At 40.4% G+C, this 25,767-nt stretch overlaps 1 protein-coding gene across 1 annotated transcript in view; it reads left to right on the plus strand.

The window, feature by feature from the left end:
* The first annotated feature begins 1,777 nt into the window (after positions 1-1,777).
* Positions 1,778-25,767, plus strand: part of TERT (telomerase reverse transcriptase) — a 34,772-nt gene continuing 10,782 nt past the window's right edge. Inside the window, exons 1-10 of the mRNA XM_075142327.1 lie at positions 1,778-2,601; positions 3,803-5,702; positions 8,414-8,609; positions 13,478-13,667; positions 17,016-17,198; positions 18,502-18,663; positions 19,039-19,134; positions 21,130-21,215; positions 22,878-22,991; positions 24,853-24,924. Coding sequence (XP_074998428.1) covers positions 2,374-2,601; positions 3,803-5,702; positions 8,414-8,609; positions 13,478-13,667; positions 17,016-17,198; positions 18,502-18,663; positions 19,039-19,134; positions 21,130-21,215; positions 22,878-22,991; positions 24,853-24,924 — 3,227 coding nt within the window. The 5' untranslated portion in view covers positions 1,778-2,373. The remainder of the gene's footprint in view (positions 2,602-3,802; positions 5,703-8,413; positions 8,610-13,477; positions 13,668-17,015; positions 17,199-18,501; positions 18,664-19,038; positions 19,135-21,129; positions 21,216-22,877; positions 22,992-24,852; positions 24,925-25,767) is intronic.

The following is a 25,767-nucleotide window of genomic DNA, read 5'->3' on the forward strand; positions in this document are numbered from 1 at the left end:
ACTGCCAGGCCCCAGGGCACGTACCCAACTGCTTCAGGAGACGGATCATGGCATGCAGCATTTGCCCTTCCCCACCCAGTTATCCCTTTTTTTATATGTGTATATATATACGGGGAGAGAATCGGAAGGGTAAGAGTGAGAAAAACTCGTGGGTGGAGATAAAGACAGTTTAATAGAACAGAAAAGGGAAAATAATGATAATAAATAATGATAGAATATACAAAATGAGTGATGCACAATGCAATTGCTCACCACCCGCGCTGACCGATAACCAAGTAGCGATCGGTACTTCCTGGATCACGCCTACCCTTCATATACTGAGCATGACGTCACATGGTATGGAATACCCCATTAGCCAGCTGGGCTGGCTGTCCTGATTATGTTCCCTCCCATCTTGTGTACCTAGCTCAGCCAGTAAGCATGGGAGCTGTCCTTGGACTAGGAGGGCACTTAGCAACAACTGAAAACATCAGTGTGTTATCAACATTCTCCTCATACTAAATCCAAAACACAGCACTAGGAAGAAATTTAACCCTATCCCAGCCGAAACCAGGACACAGTTCCAGCCTACCATGTGATTGCTCATACAGGACTGTCCCATACATTTGATCGTCCCTCTCTGAACCTTTTCTAATTCTAGTACATCCTTTTTGAGATGCAGAAACCAGAGCTGCACTCAAGGTGTAGACAAACCATGAATTTATGCAATGGTATAACGACATCGCCTTTATTCCTTCTCAATCATTCCTAACATGCAATTTGCTTTTTTTGACTGCTGCTGAGTACAATGCCTATTTGTTTCATGTAACCTCCGGGTGTCACTCCTGAGTGGTACTAATCAGCTCAGAACCCATCATTTTATGTATGAAGCTAGGAATGTGTTTCACCTCTATGCCATACTTGATCTATCAGCATTAAATTTCATCTGCCATGTAATTGCTCAATCACTCAGTCTTGTAAAGTTCATCTGCAATTTTCTAGTCTGCTTTTGTCCTTGCTGCTTTGAATAACTTCATCCCATCAGCAAATCTTGCCACTTACTGCTCATTTACAGTACTTCTGGATCATTTATGAAAGTTACACAGTGCAGACTAATGTGGAACTCTGGTGGGGATCTTCCTCAGTTGAAAGAACTGACCGTTTATCCCTACCTCTATCTCTTCTCTTTTAAGAATGACATATCTGTACCAGGACCTTCCATTTTAGTTTTTTTTTATTGATAACATTTCCTTGCAAAGGTTTTTGGAAATTCAGGTAGAATATATCAACCAGATCACCATAGTTTTCATGTCTTCCCAACCCTTCATAGAACTCAAAGAGACTTTTAAGGTAGAACTCCCCTTTACAGGAGCAATGTTGACTAAGCGACTTATATTTCTCACAGCATTTACTAATTCTATCTTCTGTTATTTCTACTAATTTACATGGAATAAACATCAGGCTTAGAGACCTACAGTTCCCCAGAACTCCACTGCAATCCCTTTTATAGTCTGGCATCAATTTTGCTACCATGAAGTCTTCAGATACCAAGAAAAGTTTTGAGTAGGAGGTTACACACTACCATAAACGATTTGGCTTCTTCATTCATGAGTTTGATAAGAAACCCAGGACCAGCCAGTTCGTTATTTTTACGGTTTACTCTGTTCATCTCCATCATAACCTCTTTTACAGTTGCTCTTATTTCAGACAGACCCTCTACGGAGTGCTGATCCTAAAAGGGGTTCCTTGGAAGGGAATCTTCCTGGTTTCTTCCAGAGGAAATCTACCTTAATAAACTAGCAATACTCACTTAAAAACTTCTTCAACACCTTCAAAACTTTCTTCAACGCCTTTCTTGACGCCATCCCAGGCATCCTGAAAATACACAGCACGAATTATCCACCGAAAAGATGCCACAAAGCTGTCTGAACATACAGCCTAAACGTCTGGTCAGAAGTCGGGCCACACATTTGTGGTAGCCGGTGCTAGTTCTCTGCCTCGCAGGCGCACCAGCCGTGCCTTCGACCCCCGCCCCGGCCCGGGCCCGCCGCCTCACCAGACGGCGCCGGAGGAGGGAAGGAGCGCCGGAGCTGGACAGCGGCCTCCCGCCCCGCCCCGCCCCGCCCCGCCCCGCCCCGCCCCGCCTCACCTCGGCCACCGCCCCTCCGCGGCCACGTTGGGGCCCGGCGGCGCCGGGACACAGCAGCCGCGGGGCAATTGTGCGAGGGCTTTTTCATGATTTTTTTTTTGTTTGTTTAAAATAACACTTTTTTTTCAAAACAGCAGCTCCCTACTGCCCGGCGGTGGCGCGGAGCTTAGCGTAGCGGTGCGGGAGGAAGGGAGGGAGGGGAGCGCGGGGCTGCCCCAGGTGGCGGCGTGCTCCCTCTCCACAACATGGCGGGCACGGAGCCCTTCGCGGCAGTGTTGGCCGCGCTGCGCGGGTGCTACGCCGAGGCCGCCCCGCTGGAGACCTTCATCCGGCGGCTGCGGGAGAGCGGCGCCGGCGAGGCCGAGGTGCTGCGGGGCGACGACGCCCCCTGCTACCGGACCTTCGTGGGGCAGTGCCTGGTGTGCGTCCCCCGCGGGGCCCGCGCCATCCCCCGGCCCTTCACCTTCCAGCAGGTAGGAGGCAGGGAGCGGGCGATGGCCCGCTCGCACCTGCGTCGGGCCCGGGGCGGCCGGAGCAGCGCAGCCCTCGCCGAGGAGCGAAGCCCTGCCGGGGGCCCGGGCGAGGCCCCTCGGGGCCGCGGCTGGAGCGCGGGGCTTCCCCGGCGGCCAGCGCGAGCGGCAACGGCCGCTGCCGGCCCTTTGGGGCCGCGGAGAGGGCGCTGCGCGCCGCCGCCCGCGCTGGCTGGGTGGCGGGGCGCTTCCTGTGCTCCATGCGTGCGCGGGGGTGGCGGCCCTTCGCCCCTCGTGGCTGCTGCCGGCCGGGCCTCCCCGCCGCGCCTGGCCTCGCCTGCCCCCTCCAGCCTCCTCGGCTGTCGGCTTTACCAGCGGGGAGCGGTGGGGGACCGTCGCCCCCCTCCTCTTCTGGGGGGTGGGCGAGCAAAGTCTTGGTGCCAGCGGGTGGGTGGTGGGTAACACAAAAGGTCTGCTTGCCTGCGCTCCCTGGCTCTCTGCTCGCCCGGTGAGGTAGGAGTGAACGAACCAAATGTGGCCGGGGAGCAACTGGAAGTGAAAAATGCCACTTTCCCACTCTGCGAGGCTAGAGGAGAGGGGGGAAAGCTGCTTGCGGGTCGGTGTTTGAGCAGAAGAAACTTTTCAGACAGGAAAGACTGCTTTTCCCTCGGAGCTACTGCGTGCGTGAGCAGAACTGTGCTACGGTAGGAGACAAAACTTTGCAGGCTTGCAGAGCGGGTTTTAGAATGGTGGAACTGCGTCGTTTAGTTGAAGTTTACGTAAAAGGAAATGGAGGCCTCAAGAAAATCAGTGTTAGTTCCCTGGAGGTTAGAGGCTGCGTGAGCACGTATCTACGGGCAGAGTGACCTTGAAGGCCTTGGAGTCTGGGTTGCTGAGGGAGCCAAGGGGAGTAGTGTAGGGTGTTTCCTGGGCATGAAAACCAGGATCAAAAGGGCAGACGTTAAAAAGACTTCCTTAAAGCCGTAGGCTCATGTTGCTGCATGTAACCATCTTGTGGTTCACTTGAAAATCTTTCTTTTTGGGTATGGCACTTGTGAATCATTAATATTGCTTTGAAATGGTTTGATCTAAAGCTGATGTCTAGGACAGTGTATCTTGCATGTGTGTTTATTTAAAGCGTGTATTATGGTTTATGGAAGAGTCGGTGATAACAGCTACTCTTCTTTTTTCTTTCTTTCTTCAGTTATCTAGTCAGAGTGAAGTCATCACAAGAGTCGTTCAGAGACTTTGTGAAAAAAGAAAGAAGAATGTCCTCGCATATGGATACTCCTTACTGGACGAAAACAGTTCCCATTTCCAAATCATGCCATCTTCAACTATATACAGCTACCTACCCAATACTGCAACAGAAACTATTCGTATCAGCGGCCTCTGGGAAACACTGCTGAGCAGGATAGGGGATGATGTGATGATGTATTTATTGGAACACTGTGCAATCTTTATGCTGGTTCCCCCTAGCAATTGTTATCAAGTTTGTGGGCAACCAGTTTATGAACTTATTTCACATAATGTAGATTCATCCCCAGTGTTTGTTAAACAAAGATTTTCAAAGCAGAAACGTAGTAGCTTGCTTGACTATATGCAAAAAAGGCTTATGTTTCATAGACAGTATCTTTCAAAGTCGCATTGGTGGAAATGCAGACAAAGACTTGAAGCTAATGTCTCCAGCATGGGAAATAAAAAAACCCACAAGATACAAAGCTTAGTGTCCAGATACCAGTATTCTGCAAAAGCTGTTTCTAAAGGAAGCAAACAGATCAGAATGGTTACTGAACATCTGGAAAAACAGAATAGCTCCAGTTTATATTTGTCAGCTATGGCATCATCTTTAAAAAGGAAGCTTGATAGGGAACAACTTGAAATTCTAGCTAAGAGAGCAAAAGTAGAGGAGAAAGTGAGAGAGGAGAAGGCTTGTAATCTCACTCCTGATGTAAACCAAAGTAGTTCCAAGAGAGATGGAACTGGGTATGTAGCATCACATTCTGTAAGTCTCATTAAAAAAAAGCACATTTCTCAAAGAAGTTACAGTGATATGTCTGGTCCTTCTTTAGTTCACACATCTCATGACGGGAAGAAGTTTGTGGCAGGTGAAAGCTCTTTTCTGCAAGGAGTTCAGAGTAACAAACCTTTAAAGTCCAGCACTGAAATGCAAGCAGAATCCCATAGGAAAGGAGTAGAGATGCATACGTATAAATCTCAGTTGGATTCTGTACAGATCAAACCCATGGAGGGTATTTCTTCAAAATGCAGAAGGCGTACTGTAGCTCATTTGGCAAAGAAGTTACCAAATACGCCCTTGCGTTCTGCAGTATACATTGACAGGAAGTTTCTTCTGTATTCTCGCAGGAGTTTCCAAGAATGTTTTCCTAAATCGTTTTTATTGAATCGCTTGCAGGGCTGTCAGGCAGGTGGAAGACTGCTTGTAGAAACTATATTCTTAAGCCAAAATCTATTGGAGCAAAAGCACAACCAAAGTTTGCCACATCACAACTGGAGAAAGAAGAGGTTGCCCAAACGCTACTGGCAAATGAGACATACGTTTCAGAAACTGTTAAAGAACCATGGAAAGTGCCCTTACTTAGTTTTCTTGAAAAAAAATTGTCCTGTCTGGATATCTGAAACGAGGGTGAGAAAAACTGAGCTGCCTTGTCAGGCAGCCTTGCCTGGGGAAGCAGAGGTTCACGAGCAAGCAGAACAGTTTGGGAAAGAGCCTGCTAAGTGTCTGACAAGCAGCAAATGTGAATCTGGTTGCACTGATGTGCCAGAGAACTTATGCGCTCCTCTTGCGAAATCTGTGCGTGGGGAGTCGCAGAGTGAGGAGCAAAACTCGGGAGAGGTGTGTGATTCAGCCCTCGGGGAGCTCCTCAAGCAGCACAGCAGCCACTGGCAGGTGTACGTCTTTGTGAGGGAGTGCCTGGAGCGGGTCATCCCCGCTGAGCTTTGGGGTTCAAACCATAACAAGTGCCGGTTCTTAAAAAATGTGAAAGCGTTCATTTCCATGGGGAAGTTTGCTAAGCTTTCATTGCAGGAGTTGATGTGGAAGATGAGAGTGAATGACTGCATGTGGCTTCGTCTAGTCAAAGGTACTTCTTACATTAAAGAACTAAGTGGCGGGGGTGTCAGATGACTGGTGTTCACGTTTAAGGTGGGAAGGGGAGGATATTGAATCTGGGTTCAGAGTCGTCGGGTTCATTGTTAATAACCGCAGCTGAGAGAGCAAGCCTAGTAGTGTTTGTAATTGATCGTGGAAGAACACTTAAGCCTGTCTTCCTTCCAAAACTTAAGTTTTCATTGTTTTCATTCACGCTTTTTGCATTTAATAGGATGACATTTTCATAAACATGAATTCAGAACCTGGGCCTTTCAAAAAAAACTCTCTCCCTTCCACCACTACCCTCCAAATTGCAATAACTCTGAAAATTCATTGAAGTATAACCTAAGCACCTAAGGAACAAATGCAGTCTGCCTGTTGGTTACTGTAAGCCTTCAGAAAGAACTAAAGGCAAATCAAGACACTTCTAGTAGCTTGTGTTCCTCTGCTATGGGAGTGAACCTTCATCCCACAGCGTGGGGTTCCCCCCCGCCCCGCCATCAACCCTGTGAGAAAGACATGAGTGTGGAACCGGTGCAGTACAGGGGTTGCCCACCATCTGTCGCTTTTCTGAGCCTTCTCTAGCAACAAGAGACCCTTACTGAGCACTGCTGCAGGCTGGATAATTGGTGGTGCAGAGGTCACCAGGCTGAGTGGTCCCTGGCTGAAAGCTGTTGTGAGGGCATCAGCTGATTGCTCCAAATTCTATATGAATCCCTTCTGTTTAGTCCTCTTTTCAGATGATGACAGGTAAATCTTGCTTCCTTGAAGAAGTCTTTCTTCAGACGCTATCCTAGGACTTAAATCTAAGCTGAAGCTGTGGTTCTGTGGTTGATTGTTGTAGGATCTAATGCATATTGTCATTTTTCTGTGCTTCTGATCTCCATCTATACAATGCGGATTGCACTTCCTTAACTGGTACGTTTGCAGTATTTATTCTTGCCTGGTAATGTAATTGGATCCTACAGTAATGTGAGCTGAAAATGGTATTCCTTTTTAAAAGGTGCAATAAGGTTCTGAAATTAATACAGGTTCTTTGTAATGTAGGAGGAAAATAAAAAATCTGATGTTTGAGAACTGATGTGCAAAATAGGGGAGGTTACACTTCCATAAGAAACTGGTCATTCTAGCAAATATATTGATTCTTTATTCAGAAACTATGGCTCAAAAAATGCTTTTCAAAATGCTGAGGAGTTAGCTATTTTAAAAGGTTTTTATTGTAATACACATTTGGTTCATAGTCATTTGGAACATCTTATGTTAAAAAAATGTAATACCCTCTTATTCTCTGGCCTTATTCCAGGAAAAGCAACACGTAGGCTTGATTTTAATTTTCATGAAACTACTCCCGTGTGCTTGAAGTTTAAACACACATTTAATTGCTTTGCTGCACTGTAGGTGGGTTTTTTTTCCTCCAAAAGTAATAGTAGTGGTTTCTTGTCAGTTCCCTGAATTGTAGTCATCATTTACACCTGTTGTCAAGAACTTAGAAAACAAATGATCTAGTTCCAGGACAGTTGCTTAACAACATCCTGTTTTAATTTGTGTATTACAACTGCATATTGCAACTCTTCAGTTAGAGAATTTTCTAACAATCATTGGATTTTTTTCATTGATGTTACCTGCCTTCTGTTGAAGTGAACGCTGTTTTGTCTCTTTATGGTAGTCTTTTCTTAGGTGCTGTAAATACATGAAAATGTCTTTGCCCTGAAGCGCACAAACCCCAACAGGGTAGAGAACTAGAAACTTACTTCCATTTTGTAAGTTTCAGTTTTAAGCCTCAGCTCTCTTGTGTCAAAATTAAACTGTTTTTAACACATTTGTGCCGTAATCACGATTTGTGCTGTGCAGCTAAACTAATAGTTCTGTATAATTTCTTTGAAGTATCCTGTTGTATTTTGCTAAATTCTACTCTTAAATTTAATTAGAAAAAATATTATTGGAAGTTGGCAAAAATTCAGTATTGTAGCACAAGGTTTTATTCCCTACTTGCTTACCTATATTTAGACATTACTACAAACCTGTGTGGGCTTAAATTGGACAGTAGCTAGGAATGTTCTGAGTTCGTTATTTTTGTGCCATCTAAATATTATAAGTGGACTGATGGACTTAGTTAGGGTGACTTTTTTTCTTTTTTTTTTGACTGCAGCAGTAAGTTTTATATAGAATGTCTGAAATAAAGCCTAATCCTGAAATTAATTTTCGTGTAATTGGGGAATCTGAATATCATTCTCATCCCCAAGTCAGCCCAGTTTAATTCTGTTACTTTTACAGGATACTTAAGTATTTTCATTCTTTTGCCTTTTTTTATTTTAAGTTTTATATTATAGTAGGCTTATTTCCATAGTAGGCTTTCCCTTCACAATAATCTTGCCTTTGTGCATTAAAGATCTTGCACAATCAACATTGGGGGAAGAAAGTAAGTCTTTGGGCTACTAATGGCATGTATTCGTATCCTGTATGTCAATTTGTCGCTGCAAATTAGTTTCTATGTTTGTACTTTAAGCTTGGGTCACATTAGTTAATGCCAGTGAAAATTTGGAGTGGCATCTGTGCAGTTGTTTGTATTTGCTTTTTTTTCCCCATTAACCTCAAGCTAAGAAAAGTCTGTTATGTGTGGTTTTGTTTGTATGTTCTTTTTTTTTTTTCACTAATACAAATAGTTGATATTTACTATAACTACCTTTGAATTGTTTATTGAAGGTGATCACTTTGTTCCTGCCTATGAACATTGTTTCCGTGAAGAACTTTTGGCTAAATTCCTATACTGGCTGATGGATACCTATGTTGTTGAGTTGCTCAGATCATTTTTCTATATCACCGAGACCATGTTCCAGAAAAACATGCTTTTCTACTACCGAAAGTTTATTTGGGGAAAGTTACAGAACATTGGAATTAGGTAACATTAGAAAACTAATCAAACATAAATGGAATATGTGGAAATCTCATGTTTTGTAGCGTAAAGTTATAATTCTGCTTTCCTTTATTGCCCATTTATCCTCCTTTTATTTTCTTAATTTCCCAAAAGAAAAATCAACCTGTAATTGTAGTATGTGCAGCTTGTAAATTCAGAAATATTTTGTGTTCAAATTTTGTATTCTTTCGTAGGAGGAGAGAAACCTTTGCAATAATAAAATCCATTATGAAGAGGATTTTGTTTTGATAAATTTTTACACCTTTTCATGATGAGGAAAACATCGTGGTAGAATCCCAAAGTTGGGAAAGTTAATTTTAAAAATACTCAGTTCGCTTTAACTGCCTTAATAAAAAAAAAAAAATGAACTCTGCTGAAATGCTGTAATACCCTATTCATAAATTCAGGCAGTGGGTTTATTTTGTTTGTTTGGGTTTTTTTGGAAGGTTGAGGGATTTAAAAGCTGCAGATTCTTTTTTTAGTGCAGCTGTGGAATTCCTGCTGCTTTTTGGTCTTAAAAATACATGTATGTATTTAAGTTAACGCATTATTTAAGATCAAATTTTAAGCAATTAAGTGAGAAAATAGGAAAAATCTGAAGGCAATTTTAATGAACAATGCTGTGCATGCATCTCCATAGTTCTCATCTTTTGGCTTTTCATTATAAATTATTGGTATCCAAGAGAGCTTTGGAACTGTAAAAAATGAGCATACTTGATGTCTTGTGTTTTAATGGCTGTTTTATATGGTGTTTTAATGGCTGTTTTATATGGTGTTTTAATGGCTGTTTTATATGGTGAACCTTTTGCATTCACAGTGGTCTGTTGGTCTACAATGTTACATGTGTGATTTTTTTTCCCTTCCTGCCCTGCTGCTCCCTGATCTTAACATTGGTATCTCCAGTGCAGCTCTTCTGCATATGTGTTTGCATTTAGTAGTGCTCTGGTCCTGTTTTTTAAATAGTAGTAGTAGAATATAGTTTTCAGTCCCGCATATACTGTTTGTCTAAACAGCCTTAGTTTTGCAATTAGTGTTTTATGTAGTTTTGATGTGCTTCAAAGGCTGCTTTTTGGCATAAAGTATCATCAAGTACTAATTTTTACATATAAGATATAATGCTCTTTTTAGTAGGGTATGTGATTAAAAGAAAACAAGTATTTTTGGTTTTAGCCCTTTTGTCCCTATTCCCAGTTTCCCAGAAAAACCCAACGTGTAAGGATGTCGTGGTTTAACCCGGCAGGGAGCTAAACACCACACAGCTGTTTGCTCACTTCCCCCTCAAGTTGGATGGGGGAGAGAATCGGAAAAAAGGTAAAACTTGTGGGTTGAGATAAAGACAATTCAATAGGACAGAAAAGGAAGGGAAAATAATAAATATGGTAAAAGAATATACAAAATAAGTGATGCACAATGCAATTGCTTACCACCCGCTGACCGATGCCCAGCCAGTTGCTGAGCAGCGGCCACGTCCCCCCCGCCGACTCCCCCCAGTTTTTTGTTCAGTATGACGTCATATGGTATGGAATATCCCTTTGGCCAATTTGGGTCAGCTGTCCTGGCTGTGTCCCCTCCCAGCTTCTTGTGCACCCCCAGCTTCTGCGCTGGCAGGGCAGTATGAGAAGCTGAACAGTCCTTGACTCTGTGTAAGCATTGCTCAGCAACAACTAAAACATCAGCGTTATCAACATTATCCTCATCCTAAATCCAAAACACAGCACTATACCAGCTACTAGGAAGAAAATTAACTCTATCCCAGCTGAAACTAGGACAAGGTGCTCCGAACTCAGAAGAGCCTAATCTGGGCTGGTTCCATTTCTTCTGATTTCCTCCCCACATATTTCCGCACCGTGCAGGAAGTCCCTTCTCATCTTTGTCTTGGGAAGTCGCTGAGCTGAAGATTGCTGGGGAAGCATCCCAAGGAAGTACTGCTGCGTGCTTGCCAACGGCGTGCGGTAAAGCCAGGGTGTTTGCTGTTGGCTACAGGATACGTAGCTCTATGGAGTTTTAGTCTGATCCCAGCAGCTGCACTTAAGCTCCGCTCACAAGGCTAGGGTTTTCAGCATTGCTTTTTTGAGTGTGCAGTGTAACGTGAGGTCTCCTACTAATCCAGCTTACTGCATTCATACAGGTGGCAAGCTGCCTACTTCACATGGGAGGAGAGAAACTGGGGTTTAGAGATGTTGGGAAACAGCTGTTTAGGGCTGCCTCGGCCATTTTGAGGCTCTCGGGGCACCATGCTCTCTTAACCAGCCAGCATTTTCAGGCACTGTTGGTGAATCGGTGCCAAAGGCTGTTGAGCTGCTTCCATCTTCCCTGGAGGAAGAGTATCTGGTGGCCTCAGTTATTGCCCTAATGGCTGTTCTGTGGTTGTCTTGGTTCTTCTCTTCCTCAGCTGGAGATGCTCGTGGCAATTGCTCTGAGACCTGGCTCGCAGAAAGGCGTTTACAGCCAAGGGTAGCCACCGATGCCTTTCCAGTTCTTTTGCGTCCTCCTTTTGGAGGAAGAGGCTGACTGAATAGACCTGGACTTTACTCATGAGCTTGCCTTTGCACTGCATTGTCATTAGGGAGTAAATCCTTATGCTGAAGGACTGTCCATATAAGTAGATCTTCCTGTGCAGATCCCACTCAAGGATACAGAGCATGGTTCTAATACAGGCCTGAGTCTGTATGTTTGTCTTGCTGTATGGGTGGAGGCGAGAGTGTGCTGGTCATTTTGCACACAGACAACTTTCTATTAATTTTTGAAACTATACCAAACTTCATGCCCCAAATTAAAACCAGTGCTTATTAAGAAAAATTCAGTATTTCATGATACAGTTGCTTCAAGTTACATGGCTCACAGAATGCAAAGTTATGTTTTAAAAATAATGTACCCAGTGTTATGGTGACAGCAAGGACCGCACCCTCCCCGCCCTTGCCACACACAGTGGCTGCTGAGGACTGAAAATGCTGCAGAAGTTCTGAATCTCCCCCATCAGATTGTGGCGAGATGTCAAAAGACAGCAGGACCATCCACTCAACTTCCTCCAGGTTCCAGTGTGTTAACAGCGCTGTGAGTGTACAAATGAGAGTAGGATGGTTCAGTGGCCACTAGATTAGTGCATGTTCGAAATCATGAGTGCAGCTATAAAAGGCCATGAAATAAGCAATGGATGTTGCTGCGGGCAAAATGACATCCAATTCTACAGCTGGCCAGAGGTAGTAATGATGAAGATCTGCCAGTAATTGGCCTTTGTCTTCACTTTCAGAGAAAGTCATGTTTTTCTTATATAGTGGTTGGTTTTTTTTTTTTCCCCTTCCATCTTAAATGTGAACTGCAAAGCAATGGAGATTTGATCATTCAGTTGTTTCTGTTGAACTGGAGTTCTTTTTTTTGTCTTAGTGATCTAGCTAATACTATAGTACATGATGAAGTTTTATGGGTTCAGGAAAGAATTTAAGTCATAATAAACAGTAGTGATCTCTAGCTGTGGAAAAGTGATCTCCTGTCCATTCTACTTTGGGCTACATCTGTACCAGGAATTTAATTCCAAAGTTTGAATATAAATCCTCAAAACACTTGCTCAGTAATAGCTCAACTTGCCGGCCCTGAATGCCTCTGTACCTTCTAGGTGTCATGCGCTGTATCACCCAGATGCCGACAGTCCCAAGCAGCTGGATCATTAGCTTGTGTGGGAGTTGGGTTGGCATACAGAAGAGAAGTATTTGCGTGCCTCTCTTACCTGCGTGCTTGGCTTCTCAGGTGTCTCCTAGAGCATGCTTACCAGGTTTCCACCAACAACCCACTGCCTTTTGTGATAGTATGGCCTCCTTTTGCTAAACCAGCCTGTTGGTTGGTGTGGGATGAGAAAAAACTGCATGCAAATTTATATTTGCATCCCCCTTCTGCAGGGATTTGAATTGTCTTGCTTCACTTCCCAGGGGAGTATCCTAACCACTAGGCTGTAGGGCTTTTTGGAATGGCACATTTTGTCCTTCTGAACAATACAAGCAGTGCAGGAGATTGATCCAGGTCTTTTATGTTGCAGGTAGGGCACTTTAACAATACATCTTAAGTAAAAGCAAAGGCTTTTGCTCCACCTCCTTTTCCTGCCTCATTGCATGGGAAAGTATTGATTTGGACTAAGCTACGCTGAACTGTAAATCCTGAGGGGGTGTCTGAGGGGGAAACACATTTCCCAGTATGATGAACTTACGGAGCTCAGAACCTGTGAGTTGGGAGCCTTCTCTTCTTCATTATTTTCTGCTGTTCACTTTAGCTGACACCTGCTCATCAGATCGGTTCTTTTGAATCATGTTACTGGATACCTAAATGCCCTTATATTGTACATATATCCTAGTATCTCAGTTCACCATAACTTTTAATAAGTAGTAGGTCCCCTAAATGTTGGGAGTAGAACAGCCCGTTACAGTGTGTAAGTCCTTCCCTGGATCTTTCCTAACACAGTTTTCAGAAGGTTCTAGTCAACTTTATTAATGTCTTTCAAGCTTCTGAAACCATGAGAAATATCCAACTTCCTGTTATCTTGCATAAAAAATATTTTGTAAAGTTCAAATGCATTCAGCTAATCTGTGCTTAAATTTTCATTTGTGTTAATTAAGATTTTTATTTTTTAATTATCTTAATTTGCATCAAGCAGAAATGTGTACTCTCTCATTATTGTATTACATTGTCATTAAAATACCGTGAAATTGTTCTGAAATTCAGATTTCCATGTCACTTTCTACAGAAGTTAGTATTTGTAATTATCATCTTAGAAAAATATTTGGCTTCGGCTATCATAAAGAGATTAAATGTTTTAACTTACTGCCTTTTCTACTGCTTACACTAAATGTGTATTTGTATTTTAGAAACCATTTTGCCAAAGTACATCTACGTGCTTTATCTTCAGAGGAGATTGAAGCTGTCCGTCAAAAAAAATACGTTCCTATGGCATCAAAGCTCCGGTTCATTCCCAAAGCGAATGGGTTAAGACCCATAGTAAAAGTGAGCGGTGTTGTTGAAGAACAAGCATTCAGCAGGGAAAGCAGAAAAAAGAAGGTTTTTATTTTCTTTATTGTTTTATGTGGGTTTGATGCAGGCAGCTAATAAAGTGAGTGAGGTTTTTTATGTTATATAAAACTAGTTTTAACATGGTGAACTGGAACATTCAAATCAGAATGACTGAATGGGTCTACCAGCTGCAGCTTAGCTTTTCCCTTCCCAGTGCTTAATTACCATTAGCCTCCAATTCCAGAATCATGTGCTTCTGTTTGCAAGCCTGTCTTAAGGAAATGATTCTGACAGAACGGCGTGGCCTGTCAGGTAATCATGTTTTCCTTCCCTTCTCTTTCCATCCCTTTCCCTCAGGCTTGCTAACTGTGTCTGGTTGTGGTAGGCATTGGCCATCTATGGGAGTAGAAGGACAGAAATCTCAAAGATACTCAGTATTTTGAACTAACAGGTCGTATTTGTTTGGCACACCAGGAGGGTGAGGGGTGGATGAGTCCAGATTTACCTGAATGCTCATTGTGCACATTGATCGGCTAGTTGGCTGTTGTGCCAGGTCAGCCCAGGGGGCCCACAGTGGTGAGCTGGGTGTGTTACAGAAGAAGGTCTAAGAAGGGCGAGGAAGCTGGATCAAGCATAGTAGGGAGATAGGAAGGAAGCTGGGAATTCCTATGGTGTGGGAACAGAGACACAACACACAGTGCACAGAATATTCTATTTATCAGGCCAGTTAACCACAAGACATAGTGGGAACCCAGTTTCACTATCTTGCATGACTGCATTAATTGTTTTTCCTTAAGGCTGAGTCCCATTTAGTGCACAAGATTAAATGTTCACCAAATGGGTGAGAGGTCAATGGCTTCTTAGTACTTACTGTTCAGTATGTGATCCCAGAACAGATTTGTAGGGCATCAACTAAAAGCTGTTCTCAAGTGTTATTTCTTCATAGTCCTTCTGTGACAATCAGACTGTCAGATTTGAGAGCATGCACACAGTTAATTTGGAAATAGCTGCAGTGCTTTAAAGGTGCTATTGCTCCTGTAACAGATCTGGCATAAAGGATGGCATGAATGTACTGAAGAAGATGAAGGTTCAAGTGAACCATGATAGCTGGTCAAGTGGTTTAAGCTAACCTGGCTGCCCCGGAGCTGAGAGGGAATATCTGTATCTGCTGGAAAGTGTGAGCAATAGACTCCTGTTGGAGAGTGCTGACAAATAACTGAGGGCACTAAGGTCTTCAGCTGTTAGACAGACCTCATCTGTCTAAACTAGTCACAAAGCATAGCTATTGATTTTCATAAATCCATGAAAGAGAATATGGTGGTAGTGTTACCTCTCTTCTCAGATAGTAGACTGAGACGGAGAAAACAATCATCTTATTCATAAATTCAGGGCTTCCAACCTAACGGAAGTGATGTAGTCTTTTTTTTTTCCAAAACTTGCATGAATACTCAGTGTGTTTCTGTCATGGCCTTTTATCCTGCACTCTGTTCCAGTTTTTCATCCTGTACCATGTCCAGCTTGTCTCTGCTTTGCACTTTACTCCTAGCATTTAAATTGTAGAAGGAAGATGATCCTCCAGTTCTTTCTGTCTGACGATATTCCAGGTTTTGGAATTTGGAAGCCGGTTTGGAATTCTAGGGGTAGTCTTGGCCAGCTTCTGTAGCTCGACACTGGAATGTATCCAGATGAATTGCCAGAGATAATCTCCCAAATATCCAGCAAACGAACTTCTGATTCTTGGCACCTATCAAACTTTGGTGCAAAATACATAGTGGAGTGAGTCCAGTTCTGTGAATTTACCCTCAAATCAGTGTGGTTTGGTTTTGTTTCAAATGTTTTATGTATTTGCTTTATATCCTTCCTTTTTTGTTTGAACCAGTATTATTTTTTGTTTTTAATGGGAAGTTCAAAGCACTGGGAGGCAGCAGGGTTCTAAAAGATGTGATTTGTCTGAGAGTTTATAGTCTTTTACTGCATTCTTCAGAGATTCCAGCAGATCTTTAGGTTTTGCAAAAAATTAACAACTCTGGGGAATTAAGAGGCTCGAGGGAATTCCTTCTAACATGAAAATGAAGAGCGACTGTGAATACTGCAACTCCAGGTCTCTCAGGTCTAGTTCAAACTGGATTTGAAGCCAGTCTCAATTTTCTTTTATTGACTCACCTGCTAACACCATATGGCCATCAGCTTTGTGAAAAGGTGAAGGTGTGCTTTTTGTGAAAAAGCAACCATCCTGGGATAGGCTCATTAAGAAGAAGAGGAGGAACTTTTCTACTGATGATTACTTTGATCTTGCTGCTTCTATTTACCTTTTAGCTACATCTCTGCTCTTTTGACTGTTTTTCTTAGGAGCTTGGCCTATAACAGAGTCTTAATTTTCAGAAATCTTTGTTTTATAAACTGGTCAAAAACATTTTGCAAGATCAACCAGTGAATGAACATGATTACTTGCCTTATGTAAAACCGTGAAGTTGGATCAAGTTGTTTTGGAGGCAGTGGCAGTAGTACACTAAACATTTTTAGTGTGCTTTAGTTTTGCCAGCTTTTCACTGAAACCTGTAATTGATTTTTTTTCAGTGCAAAAATAAATGTTTTCAGATAAATTGGAACGCTTCCATAATTAGTAGTTTCAGTGTATCCATATCATGATCACAATACTACCACTGAGAGTAAGAACCCTTTTATGTTCTGTGTATACATTTTGGAGGATTTCTCTGAAGTTCTAAACTGAGTCATAAGTATGCTATGTGCGCAGTTTGTTTATTTTCTTCAGTAGTGTGGCTTGCCTTTTCAATATTCTTTTGTTGCCAGGTCTGTCAATATTTTTTTTTCCTTAAGGTGTTTGCAGAGCTAATCAACCTGCACGACTTCACTGTCACTCTGGTGTACTTTACTATTCCCATAGCTGAGAGTTAAATCTTTGCTAATGTACTTGCATAAAGTACCTCCAGAGGCTCAACTGACGGTGCAGCTGGAGTTAGCCTAAAGTCTCAGGGCACATGTTCTTTTTGCTGTTCTTGTTGCGGTGATAATCTCCAGCAGAGAGAATGAATGATATTTAAGAAGTTACCTTCTAACTGGTGGCGGTTTTATTTGCTGGAGTCCATCTGTTTATCTCCTTAACTATTATACATTGATTTCCAAGAGTCAAGTACAGAAAAAACCATTTTCCATAGGATTTAAATGTATGAAAAAAAAAAATCTCTGAGGCTGTTTTGTGACTTCCAAGTAGTTACTGCAGCTATATTCAGGCTTTCCGAAAACTGCAGTTGACCAAAATAATATAGTAAATATATAAATTTAATCTCATATTTCATCTAAATGTGAAATCTGTCTATGGCACAGAATTTAATATGTTTCAACATACTTTAAGGTGATTCTCTTTGGTCTCTTTAGATGCATCACTACAACACGCGACTAAAAAATCTATTTAGTGTGTTAAATTATGAACGGACTATAAACACCAGTTTTATCGGCTCTTCAGTGTTTGGGAAAGATGGTATCTACAAGACATGGAAGAAGTTCGTTACAAAGGTTCTTGAATCAGATGGTGAAATTCCTCATTTCTACTACGTAAAGGTATGTCTTTTTAATTACATATTCAAACTAACTTTTCAAAGTCAGCTTGTGCAGATACTTTTGTAGCTGTAATAGCTGTGATCTGAGTGCATAATTATTTGTTTTTCAAAATAAACTTTTGTGCATACCTAACACAGACTCTGGTTTTTTTTTGGGGGTGGGTTGGTTGTTTTTTGAGGGGGGGTGTCCCTGCAGTAGCGCTTTCTTTACTTGGATTTTTTTTTTGTTCATCTTTCTGTCATGTAGCTCTTGCTTCTGCACGTGCACTGGATTTTTGCAGTTACATTTACTTGGGTATAAAAATGGGACAAATATATAAACACAGATATGCTTTTAGGGCCACCTTCCCAAAGGAAAACCAGGGAAAACTTGCTATGCACATTTGGATAAATTCAGCATCTTTTTAAAAATAGTCTCTTCTACCTCAGTATCATTATTTTCTGTTGAAAATGAACACTTGAACTCTAGAGTTTCTCCAACAAATTTGTTCTCCTACTTGAAAAAAATGAGTGCTTGTCGTATCCCACTATTTGAAGGAGCTTCTTGTTAACACTTTTGGGTTTTAGATATGTCTCGCAGGCAACCTTTTGTGTTTGAGCTCAATTCATAGCTTTGAATTGGGGCAATTTATACAGATGTATGTAAATTACACAGATTTATGTATATTATAGCGGGGCTCCTCTCCCGTGCTTTCATATGTCAGTTGTCGTCCTGTCCTGAAATTACTTTCAGTGATTGTCTCGTTATCTTTCAAGCCAAAGAATCATGTCATTGACGTAGTTCTCCTAAGACTGTTGCTTCTTCAGAAGGTTTTGAATTTTGACTATGGCAAGTAAAAGCAGAGGTAAGATTGCAATATGAGGTTTAGGAAAGGTAAAACATCTGGGTTTGCAGCTTTCCAAAAGCCTAAGATGCCAGCCTCCGTGATCATATGGAGAGGAAGGTTTCTTAAACTATTTAAACATATAAAAATATCACCAATAAACTTTAGTTAAGTGATTGAATGTTCAGTGTTAGATTTAAGGTTGCATATGGTATCATCTTCTGTTAATAACGGGAATTGTGCTAAAACTGATGGTTTGGTTATCCCTTGTAAGGGAAAATTCATTGATGAGTGAGGAAAGGTTTTGCAGATAAGCAATGAGCTTTTGTTTTGTCACAAATTTGGACTGAACAATACAATAGTTTCACTCCTATGTGATTTATCCTTCAGCCTTGTTTACATACTACAATACTTGTTTCATACTACCACAGTGTTTACAATGATACTGATGAATGCATAATGGGAGATATTCTATTTCAGGCTGATGTGTCCAGGGCTTATGATACTATTCCTCACAATAAACTTGTGGAAGTGATTTCACGGATCTTAAACCCTGAGAAAAGAACTGTCTACTGCATACGGCGCTATGCCGTGATTATGATTACCACAAGTGGAAAAGCCAGGAGGTTCTTCAGGAGACATGTATGGCTTGCTGATTTTTTCTATTTCCTGCTGTATATATATTTCAGTCCAAGGAATATTTTTGTTTATAGCTTTTTATAGTCACAATTTGAATTAGGCAATTACTTCATAAACCCTTTTTATTGTCTGGGATATTTTCCAGAGGTAGCAAAGCTTCTTTTTACTTTTTACAATTTTTACTCAACGTTAATAAGAATAAAGATAAATGTGTTGTGGAAATAGAGATATGTGAGGGAGATATTTCATTTTAACAAAAGCAGAATTGTTGGATTAAAATAATGCAATAAGGCTGGCCCTTTGACCTTCATTGAGTAAGAGTCTGGTACTGAATTTTCTATTGCTTTTGTCATTTATTTCTTTACACTTAATGTACAGGTTTCTACTTTCAAGGATTTTATGCCAGACATGAAGCAGTTTGTGTCCCAGCTTCAGGAGAATGCCTCATTGCAAAATGCAATAATAGTTGAACAGGTAAATATTAGGAGGCTTCTTTTCAACTGAAAAAGAAAGCTACAGAAGAATTGGAGGAAGATTGAGTTTTTTAATTGAATGTACATAGTATGTGGTGACACCACCTCTCTTCTAGTTACCCAGCACCTCCCGTAGAAAGATTTTTGTCAGCTCTTCTCTGATGTTTATAACAGGCTCTCTGTTCAGTGGAAGGAGTGCACCAGGCAAGAAATCCGACAAAATGTTCTTCTAGACTTTTCCCGGATTTTCTCATTGTTGTCTCAAACTTTCATTTTAACCAGTGTTTTCTTTTTTCCTTTCCTAATTCCGTTGTTTGTTGCAACAGTTCTCAAGTGAGAAATTAACTGTGTAGTGAAGAAGGGCTTAAACACTTGCTATCTCCAAAAGATACAGAAGTAAGAATGAGCAAAATGTCTTCTGAGCTAAGTAGCTAAGGAAATAGATGTGGCATCTTGAATAGCAAACTGCATGGAATAGAAAAATTACTTTTTTTAAAAAAAAAAGCTTATTTTAATGATTACCTGCCAATGTTGGTAAGAATGAAGTCTTCTTTAGAAGAATTAAAACGCAGCACAAACCAAAATTAACTCTTGTATTTTTTGTTTAGATTTCTCACTTTCAGTGAATTAAAGTACAGTTAAAAATGATACGTCTTTTAAATGTACTCCGGCTGACGCTTTGTTACAAGAAGCAAGCGTCCTTCTGTTGTTTTAATTCTTGTGCTGCTGAGAACTGTACTAATTCCAAATGTTTGTTCTCAAGACTTCCTTCTGTGCAAGGAGCATGACAGAGAAAGACATAGAAGTAGTTGATATGCTCAGTCAGTTTCTGATTTTATTGCTTGGCATCATGGTGTTCCATGATAACAACCTACAAGATTCCCGAGCATCAGATGACCAGACAGGTATTTTCTCACAGGCTACTTCCTCTTTAAAATTTTTTTTTCTAAACTTGCCAGTGGAAAATTTTGACATAGGGTAATTTATGCTTCTAACATACAAGTAAAATGATCTTGTATATCTATGGACATAGGAGCAGAATATACAGTGTTGGTGGTGCACGGTTCTAGGATCCTACAAAATGCAAAGAGCCTAATGAATACATGGATGAAAATGAAAACTAGCTGAATCTATGATGATGTCTGTGTAGGTTTTGCTTTGTTCTTTTTTCCAGTGGACATCTGATTTAGATAACTATGCTAGATATTACATGAACAGCAGCATTCTATTTCAAAATACTTTGCATTTGAAAACAATTTCTCTGTGTGTGTGTGTGTCATTAATTTAAAAAAAAAAGTATTCTGAGAAAAGTATCATGTCAGCCTGGGTGTCTGTACCACAGGTGCATCACGTTAGCTTTTCAATATAAATAACCATGATCTTACATGGCTCTATCAAAAGCTGGGTGCATTTGTCTCATGTCTAATCTATGCAAATAGAACATAATTTTGCTTTAGTTCTCATGAAGTCATTGTTAAAGGGATTTAAACTGCTCTAAATGAATTTTTTATTACACAATTTTTAACACAAAAACCTGGGCAGTCACGTGTGGAATCATTGGTAATATGTAGCAAAGAATGGGTTTTGCAGCAGAACTGGCAAGTGAGTGTATCTATACTTGGGGAATCGTAAAGAACATGACATTACAGAAATTGTCCTGCAGGAGAGAAAGCGGCCAAAAGAGCGAGGTCTCATACTTTGTAATAATCCAGTATAATATACCAGCACTTTAAAAAGTGGGTTTAGATGTTGTATTTGACTATTTTCTCCTAAAGCAAAACAGAAAAAGAACTGCACCATTCACTTGTTGGATGTGAGCAGATTTTTAGTGTGTATATTCAGATCTTGGTGTTAGGTGTTTCTTACCTTAGGGGTTTGAACTACTGCAGTCTAACTTTTCATAAAGGTTTCAGGGTATCTTTTAAGTTTATACTATATTTTTAGTTTCAGTACATTTCTAAAGTACAAATCTTGTTTTGTTTTGTTCCATTTCTAGAGCTTAACTTTTAATGAGACAAGTTCCAGCCTGTTTACTTTTTTTCTTCAAATGATACATAACAACATCCTGGAGATTGGGAGCAGGTAAAAAAGAAGTTAGTTTTTCCTTGTAGAGTGTGTTTGGCTTTTTTGGTTGGTTGGTTTTTTCTGTTAAGCAGGATACTTTTAATTGGCTCAGGGGATTTTTGATAGCTGTCTTTTAAAGATTTTTATTTCATGTTAATTTGAAATCTGTTTTTCAGTTTAAGCTCCATAAAAGATGAAGAGTTTGGAATCAAATTTATATGTGAATAAAATTTCTCTTTCCCACCTGGATGATGTTAACTATACACAGAATACATTATTTATAAATATGTAACCTTCATTTAAAACTGCAGGTGTAGTTCAAAAGAAAAATACTTTAAAATGTTGGGATTCATAGCAGTGAACAAAAGCAAAGTAACATCCAAGCAATCATGCAGAAGCCTTGTTAGTCATTTCCCTGTAGTGCAAGATTAAACCTTTTCTGCATGGCCTTGCTATTTGGCAAGTTGCAATAATAATTAAAGGCAATAACAATAGGAATTAAAATTATTGGCAACTCCAAAATCAGGGATCAGATGTTACAGAGGGTAGTAATGCATATTTCTTCTGGTGAGGCCAGAGATACTGATCTGGTATTTACGTTTTGCCTCTAGGTGGCAAATGTGTACTATGTCTAGAAAGCAAGTACTTATATGATCTTTATTTGTAAATTCAGAGTGAAGTATATTAGAATGAATAGCTTCTTGCTCTTGAAAAAATTCCTTTATTTTAGAATACTTAATCTCACAGGATTGAAGGAGGGGGGGAAGAAGCTTTCAAGGAAGCAAATAGAAGAGCGTTTATAGGTTTTTCTAGCATTGATGCTTACACTCCCTTTGGCAGGATCATGGCATGCCGTTAATAAGGACTAACTGACATCAGTATGTTTAATAAAAGTTTAATGGTTTTAAAGAAAGCGCACCCTGACAAAGCCAACTTCACACTTATTTAAATTCAGTCACAGGTTGGCTGAAAAAATACTGTTTGTCCTGGAATAAATTTGCCCTTTTAAACTAGCTTATTCTCATTTGTTCAAAAAAAAAAAACCCAAACTGCAAATAAATGTAGTAAATGAATACACTCTTTCTCAAAAAGCCATCACAGTTCATCAACATTCACTTGATGTTTTGAGAAAAATGCTGATTGTTGAGCTGAGGACCTAGAAAGAATCTTTTAATACCATTTGATACGTTTATCAAAAGTCTGGAAAAATTTACTGCTAGAAAATTTGCAGATGACTCAAAACGTAGGTAAGATGTAGTTAGAATCTTACTACATTCTAGTTAGAATGTAGTATGTGGCTGTGGTGTCCAGTTGCATAATTTCGATTTCTTCAGTTTCACTAAGCCATTCATGTAGTAGTGGTAAAATGGACATTATAATGTAATATCTCACTACGTCAAAGGAGTGTTGTGAAAATGACAGTTGCCTACTGGAGTTTGTTAATAAGAAAGGAATATGTGTGTTAGTGGTTTATTTTCACTGTTTAATTTAAAACTTCTGGAGCCATATGTAGATTCCTACAGGAAAGAACAAACAAATTTAAGTAAGGCTAACTAGTAAGCATGTAATGTATTTCTTATTGAAACATATATGTTATACTTGGAAAAAAAAAACATTTAATGGCTGTTGCAATCTTCTTGTTGCATGTTTTTTTGGTTTTTTTTCTTTATTGTTTACTAGGTACTACTTACAATGCTGTGGAATTCCACAAGGCTCCATTTTGTCAACCTTACTTTGCAGCTTATGCTATGGAGACATGGAAAACAAATTGCTCTGTGGAGTACAGCAGGATGGGTAGGGATGCTTTGTTCTGTGCTCTGTTATAGTAATGCATAATATATAGTATATGTATTTCTAGTATATACATACTATATATATTATAGTCTATGTGTTTATAGTATATATAGTATAGCAGATGTGTGACATTTTCTCTGAAGTTTAATTTTGAATTTCAAGGATTTCCGGCTCTCCGTTAGGAAGGATGGTGCACACAAAGACCTCTGCAGCTTCAGTGTCACTGTGGTTGTTTTGTGGGGGAATTTCTCTGTTTGTCATAAGATTGGGAAGAAAAGCGCTGAAAAGAAGCTGTCTGTGGGTAGCAGACATGTTCTTACAAAGAGCACAGTATTTAGGGATGATTTAAAGAGTCTGACAAGCTCTTCTTGTACATGTAAGAAGTTTATGGTTCTCCCACACTCATTCCCACAACATTTGTGGTCTTTCGTCCTCAAACAAAATGGAATGTTCGTTACAGGCTTTGTAATACTCCAAGCTTCTGCCTGAGGTCTTTCCAGTTCACCATCTGTAAATCTTAACATTTTATCAGGGTCACAGCTTTATTGCAGATTTTTTACAAGACGTGTTTGTTCTTGTTTGAAGCCCTATGTGGCTCTTGGTACATTTTCTAAGTGTTTGTACACTGCTCGTGCTTGCTTCTTAGGAGCTTGACAGAAAGCTAGCCTGGAAAAAACTTTATCTCTTTATTAGCCATAAAAACTTTCGGGTCTCTCTTACCTCCATGTGAACGGATCCCCAACTGAATCCCAGATCAGAGTCTTTAGGCAAGAGCTAGACATTGGTGAGCCCCCTGAAGCTCGTCTGTGCTCACACATCTCCCTCCATTGCTGTGAATTCTGTCCTAAGAAAGAAAAAAGAAACTAAGAAGTGTGTAGGGGTACTCCAGATAAGTGCATCTGTCCGGTGTCTCTTCTTGGGAGGCTCACAAGTCTCAGAATTTTAAACATTTCCCTACACGAGTAGTAGAGGAGTTCTTATAGGCTTTAGGATGCTGTGATGACATAAGTCTAAACAGCTATCTTCTGCTTTCAAAGGATGTCGTTATACATACTGAAATTATGAAACCGATTCAGAAGAATGCACTTTTTTCTGTAACAGCTGTTTTTATATAGAGCAGATTTTAGAATGTTTCTTAGGTGTCTGTTGAATGATTTTGATAGTTTTATTTGGCCTTTAAGTCAAAAAAATAACCTGGCTATTGACTTGGCTAGGCAAAGGTGCAACTGATCTGATCATATTGATGGCAGTACTCTTGCTTTGAAGGGAAGACTGGACAAGATCTCCAGAACGTCCTCTCTGTGATCTACTAGATCCTAGGCAGGATTTATCAGAAAAATATGGGCATGCTTGGGGCCTCAATACTGTTGAAAAAGAAAATTCCAGCCTTTACAATGGTAGACTGTAATCTGTTTTACATTCAAGTTATAGCTTCACAAACAAGTTATTACATGGTAAGCAAAGATATAGAATTAGAGCACATCAAGAATCTAGTATCTGCTTGTGTACCTGGTGTTACACCTCCTTTCCTTGTCTTGTGGATTAAGATACTGCAAATTCTCCCTTGGAAAAGTGTAAAACTCTGCATCCAAGAAGCTACTGTGGAGTAGCTTGTGTGCTGTAAATTCCTGTCATGTTTCATGTAGCTAGCCCCTTTGCTTTCTTATTTTTATTTTTTTTTCATTTATTTTTAGGAAAGAAGCAGAGCTGAGAATTTCTTCATGAGACTCGATTTGGAGATCATATTGGCCTCTACCTTCTTGTGAATTGAAATGGGCACATTGGTGCTCTGAAGAGTATGACAAAAATTTGAAAGGATTACATATCAAAAAATCTAACATCAGTTTCTTCTTGATTACAGAGTCCTAATACGTCTCATTGACGACTTTTTGCTGGTTACGCCACATTTAATGCAGGCAAGAACTTTTCTAAGGTATGCGCTTAAAAACAGCCTTCAAAGTAATAAGCATTACCACCTTTTAGGTCATTCTTTTTCGTCTCCTTCATACATGCTTGTACATATAGATTTTTTTTTTATGGCATATAGATATATTTTTTTTATGGGTTAATAATCAAGGGCTGGTGTGGAGTCCTTGCCGGTAGCCTGGGAAGAATCCTAATAGCTACGTTCTTGATGGCCAGCTAACAATCTGTTGCAGCTCAGATGGTGGGGAATTCCTGCTGGGGTTTAAATTAGGGACCTAGCTACTGACCTTGATGGAGCTTCTAGCAGCAATTAGTAGTGCAGCCTAACCAAAGCAGCTGACAGTTGTCTTTTAAGACCATTTTCCCTCAAGTTTTTAAGATGTCTTAGTTACATTCTTAAAATATTTTTATTGGGCAGGCATGCTGCTGCCTTCTATTCCTGGGAAAAGAATGCAACTTTTCTCTGATCCAATATTGCTAAAAATTTTCTGGTCATTAATATTCTGGGGTGAGTATTTGAAGATACTGATAGCATGGCAGCATGCAGCTCACACAGCTGCATACAGTAATTCTTTAAAGTGCTTCAGAGCTACCTTTTTTTAAAAACTGGGCCCCAAAAGAGATTCCTGGTTACCGTGTATATGAATGTACAGTCAGTATCCAAGAAGAGTTCTGCTGATGCCAAAGCCAGTTTTAAGGATCCAAAGGAGAGGTCTTGAAGAAAAGCTTAGCATCTGCAATGCAGTCAGTTGCATCGTGCTTTTCAATAGTCAGAAAGATGCAGCTCTGTTGTGAGCCTGAAAGGTGATGGGGAAATCAATTAAGTACAGTTTGAAGTATAAGTTGTACT

Source organism: Calonectris borealis, chromosome 2 (assembly GCF_964195595.1).
Source record: "Calonectris borealis chromosome 2, bCalBor7.hap1.2, whole genome shotgun sequence".
Classification (NCBI taxonomy): domain Eukaryota; kingdom Metazoa; phylum Chordata; class Aves; order Procellariiformes; family Procellariidae; genus Calonectris; species Calonectris borealis.